Source organism: Littorina saxatilis, linkage group LG1 (assembly GCF_037325665.1).
Source record: "Littorina saxatilis isolate snail1 linkage group LG1, US_GU_Lsax_2.0, whole genome shotgun sequence".
NCBI lineage: Eukaryota > Metazoa > Mollusca > Gastropoda > Littorinimorpha > Littorinidae > Littorina > Littorina saxatilis.
In genome coordinates, this window is record NC_090245.1 from 73,984,756 (window position 1) to 73,989,755 (window position 5,000).

General features: G+C 41.5%; 1 protein-coding gene across 1 annotated transcript in view; it reads left to right on the forward strand.

Annotated features, from left to right (window-relative positions):
* The window catches only part of LOC138978700 (transient receptor potential cation channel subfamily M member 8-like), a 41,573-nt gene that overhangs the window by 39 nt on the left and 36,534 nt on the right, over window positions 1-5,000 (forward strand). The window contains exons 1-2 of the mRNA XM_070351497.1: window positions 1-136; window positions 3,023-3,164. The exon at window positions 1-136 is cut by the window's left edge and continues 39 nt beyond it. Coding sequence (XP_070207598.1) covers window positions 3,066-3,164 — 99 coding nt within the window. The 5' untranslated portion in view covers window positions 1-136; window positions 3,023-3,065. The remainder of the gene's footprint in view (window positions 137-3,022; window positions 3,165-5,000) is intronic.

The window sequence follows — 5,000 nt, forward strand, 5'->3', positions numbered from 1 at the left end:
CTCGTGCAGGCATGCAATTAAAGCGCCAACCTTAGTCGGCAAATGACTGTACACATTTAAAACTCCATTGTGAACTCTAGAATTATACGCCATTCCTTCATAAAGTGTGATGGGGAATACAGTTGCTAAACCTAAGGTAAGGAATTAACTTTGATTAGCGATTGTGATGGACGAGAAAATAAAACTGTATTAAGAGTATACGTACCTGATTGCAGTATTTTGTATTGTCTATATTACAGTTATTGCTTTATGTAGAGCAACATTGTTTGCAGTCATATCTTATTCTCTTCAAGAAGAAAAAATTAGAGTAAATATCAGTAATCGGCATAACATATTCTGGTAAGTGTAAGAAATATTTATTGCTATTGTCCTTCAGCGATAAAAGTCTATTTTCTGTGGCTAAAAAACATAAAACATCTCCCGGGACCCCCAATATGAATTTGTAGAGGGTCCATGGACCCCCTACGCGGAGTTTTAGAGGGTCCCAGGAGTCCATTGTCCCCAAACCACCTGTGTTCATATAACGCGTTGTTATCACGAATAGTGTGATATGCAATGTCTTTTTACATCGGAATATTCGAAGAGGACACTTCAACTATACCTTGTAAAATGGAACACGCACACTCTTTTCCATATCTTTCCGGCGTGAACTTGGCATTTGTGCTTGCACTATAATTGAATTGAATTGAATTGAACTTTATCTTTTGAGGGTAACAGAATACGTAATGTAAAAATGCCTTTTTTCATCCGCTCCTCGCCTATTGGGGGTAACTCGATTCAGTAATAACAAGAAGAAATATAAGTTACGTTAACTACATTATAATTTACATAATTAACATTTCCAACAATCAAAAAGACATTTCAATATGCATTATGAATATCAAGCAATGATGGAATAATCTATCAAAGAATTATTTACTTGTTTAAAAAATGTCATCATTGCATTAATTGACGACTACAGTATGAAAAGAGTACCTACAGTACGCACGATAGCGGAAATGTAGTGCGTCCCGGGACCCGCTCTTTATAGGTTTAGTGCGTCCCGGGACCCCTCAATGAATTTCTAGTGCATGATTTTGGCTTCTAGTGCGTATAGGACGCAGGGACGCGCACTTTGGGAAGCCCTGGTAAAAGTAAAAGTCACTAAGGCTGATTGTTTGATGTGTGGAACCATCGCGGCTTTGGAAGTTCATGTTTCCGAGTACAACGATTGTAAGTATTCATTCTCAAAGAACCAATCAATGTTGATAATTACTGTGGCGACTCATGGTCAATTTGCAACTTATCTCTGTAACCGCAAATCGCACAACGAAAAGTCATAAAACACTTAAAAGAGAAAAATAATATGCCAACAATTTACGGAACGCGCGAATATGATGGCAGCTCTGAAAACTTTTAGACTGAAAGAAAAGCGACGAAGAAGTTACAGACAAGTATGACGTGTTATCTCGAACTACTGTGACGCGCTTTGAGGCCCGGAATTGCTTTAAACAAATTACGTTCACAATAGGTATCCCGTCTGTTATTATGCGTACTTTTGCTCATCCAAAATAAAAATACAAAAAAGATGTTTGATGACTTAAAGTTGTTGTCAGACCAGCATGTTTTGTTGGTCCTCGGGGAGAATATCGTCTTCGGTTTTCATCTTTATCAACCTCGGCCTTCGGCCTTGGTCGATGAAGATGAAACCGAAGACGACATGCATGCCCCCCTTGGACAAACAAAGAAAGCCACCAAACATCTTATATTGTGATATAAACTAGATTTCTTTAAAGAACACCTCCACAATGTGTACACTTGATTTTGAACTACTGCGAGCGTATGTTGGTAGATGGAATATTAGATTCGTGTTCTGGATAAAACATTAGGTAATCTTGAAGATCCTTGAACTTTAGCGTGTTAAATTCATAGCTCATAATTCAGAGGCAATTTTATAGAACCTGCACTTGTAATCATAACAAGTCATGTTAGATCCCTTTGAAGTTACGGAATGAACTCCGATGAACTGTGCGAATGCATTTCGTTTATATGGGTCAAAGAAGGAATTATCCGTATGAGCGGACAAGGGAGACAACTCTTTCGTGTAAATAATGTCACATGGTTGACAACGTACGCCATTTTCGGTGCATTTTCGTCGATTGAACAACCAAATTAATTAATTATGCTTAAGTTTGGAGCTCAATCCATCAATTCATTTCACGACAAATGTTCTTTGACTTGCTTACATGGACTTGTATCAAAAATAAGTAAAGAATGTCACTGGATTCTGAGCTATGAATTTAACACGCTAAAGTTCAAGATTACCAAACATTCCTCTTTGTAGTACAGGGTGACACCCCAAAAATGCAACCCACAAAATCTTAATAACTTCTATCGAAAGCGTTCCTGTCTAGTGATTGCCCTGCACCTAGCTGTAATTGCTTTCTTTAGGTCACCGATAGGGGCAAAGGGGGTGTTTGTGTAAACTCAGACATTCTGATAATATAAAAGCTAAAGGTCTGGAGGGTTTTAATCCGGTAATTAAAGTATTGCTACCACTCAATGTCAAACCTCGTTCTGTTGAGTCGATCGCCGAATTCGGAAACTTGTTTGGAAATTGCATAAAAATCAGACCATTTGATCTACAAAATTGCCACTTGTTGGAATGGTTTTGCATAATTATGCTGAAGTTTATGTACCTCAAATATATATTTGTTTGGTCACCCTGTACATTTAACTATCTGCGAGAAAGCCCATTTCCCTGCTCAGTGTCAACGGCGAAAGCTTACTTCGCAAACGTATACAGCATGCAAGCATTTACATTAATGTAATGCTCGTTTTTAACTCTAGTAATCTTGAATTCGAATTAGACACAACTCTTAGTTGATGTTCTTTTTCTGTTGAACACAAACAAAAACCAAAAACCAAACGAACAAGCATACAAACCACATAACCTTTAGGTCGACATACTAGAGAAAAAGAGAGAAGTTTTTTCTATGATTAAACGTTCCAAAAAACTTTCTTTTAATCTGAATTTGAATAGATGACAAAGACAGTTATGAAACGGTAACTACGACGGTGTGACAATGACGACCCAGCGCATCAAAGTTCACCCCGCGGAAGAGAAGAACCGTCTGGGTAATGGCTCATCGCAGGGCGAAGCTACACTCCATGTCAAGACCAAGGTAAAAGTGCCCAACAGTTTCAATAACTGTGATCAATGAGCTTATGAGCTAGGTTTTGAGGTGGGTTTGATTTCATTTGCAAAGATTTCTGACTTGCCAATGAACTGTGCACATAAGTAAACCTTTCTCATTTGTCTCACATGTATATATATGTTTGTTAATGACTGAGTGAATAGTTATGTGTGGGTTTGTTACATCCAAAAGCAGGTAATGACTACGAAGCACACACACACACACACACACACACACACACACACACACACACACACACACACACACACACACACACACACACACACACACACATACACTCACACATGCACACATAGACACACACACACACACAGACACACACACACACACACACACACACACACACACACACACACACATGTACACCCATAGCAACAACAACAAGAACAAACACTTTTTATTTGTAGGGTACGAGATGAACTATTGTATTTTGCGCAACTAGGTTTCCGCCGAATACAATCAGCAAAAACTTGAGCACAAACCGGCCGACCCCACTCCTCCCCCCCCCCCCCACCCGGGCCAATCCACTCAACCAACCTAGCGTCGGCCGCCAGCGATCGATTATAATGTCGCCTTCGAAATTAGAGTACGGGTGTCCTCGCATGAAAACAAATATTCCTATTCAAACTGAGTGGCAGGAATATGAAAGGTCGAAAACAAGTTCGGGTGCTTCCAAAATGAATGGAAGCACAGGCGGCTGAATTCGACAGCTGAGTTTGATTGACAGATCTTACAGGGTGGTCCAAAAAGCGCCCTGTTGTCTTTTTGATCACATTTTTGAATGCAAAGAGAGATTCAGAAAAAAATGTTCACCAACCAATAGCAATTTTTCTTTTGCTCCGTCCCTGTCTGTCTGTCTGTCTGTCTGTCTGTCTGTCTGTCTGTCCGTCTGTCTGTCCGTCTGTCTGTCTCTCACTCCTCCTCCTCCTCTCTCTCTCTCTCTCTCTCTCTCTCTCTCTCTCTCTCTCTCTCTTTCTGCCACATAGTGAATGACATGGCAAATCGTGAGATAATTACGGGCGGGATGGGAGGGGCGAGATAGTACTGGGCGAAATAGGAGGGGGCGATTCGGGACGTCTCCATAAGCCTCGGCCATTCAAATAGAAGTGCAGCTTGGTTATCACACCTGAACCTTCGCCGGTGGTCGTGGGTCCGTGTGAACCCAGAAGGGTGTTTAATTGCAAATATCTCTTAAACTAGTTGGAATTGTTTAATGAGCTTTAAAGAATGCCCCGAGCACCTAAAACGCTCTTATGTCCTAAAAGATCATTACATTTCGGCGAGAAGTAATTGAAAAAACAAAGGTCAGATTTAGACTACAAACGGAAGACATCGTGGGGCCGTGCGGACCCATGTTTCTCAAAGAAGGAAAAAGCGTGCATCTCCTTCCGTAGACGCCGTGGGGCCGTGCGGACCCAGGCTTCTCAAAGAAGGAAAAAGCGTGCATCCCCTTCCGTAGACGCCGTGGGGCCGTGCGGACCCATGCTTCTCAAAGAATGAAAAACGTGCATACCTTTCTGTAGACGTCGTGGGGCCGTGTGGACCCATGCTTCTCAAAGAAGGAAAAAATATGCATACCCTTCCATAGACGCCGTGGGGCCGTGCGTTTTCCTTCTTTGAGAAACATGGGTCCACACGGCTCCACGATGTCTTCCGTGTGTAGTCGATAACCCGTCCTGGTGATGGTTAACACTCACGCGCAGGTGCCCACACAAGCAGGCAGCTCGACTCTCGGTGCTTGTAGTTTACAACTGGGAGGAAGCGACCCGAATTTCTTAGCAATAGGGCAATAATGCATGGAAT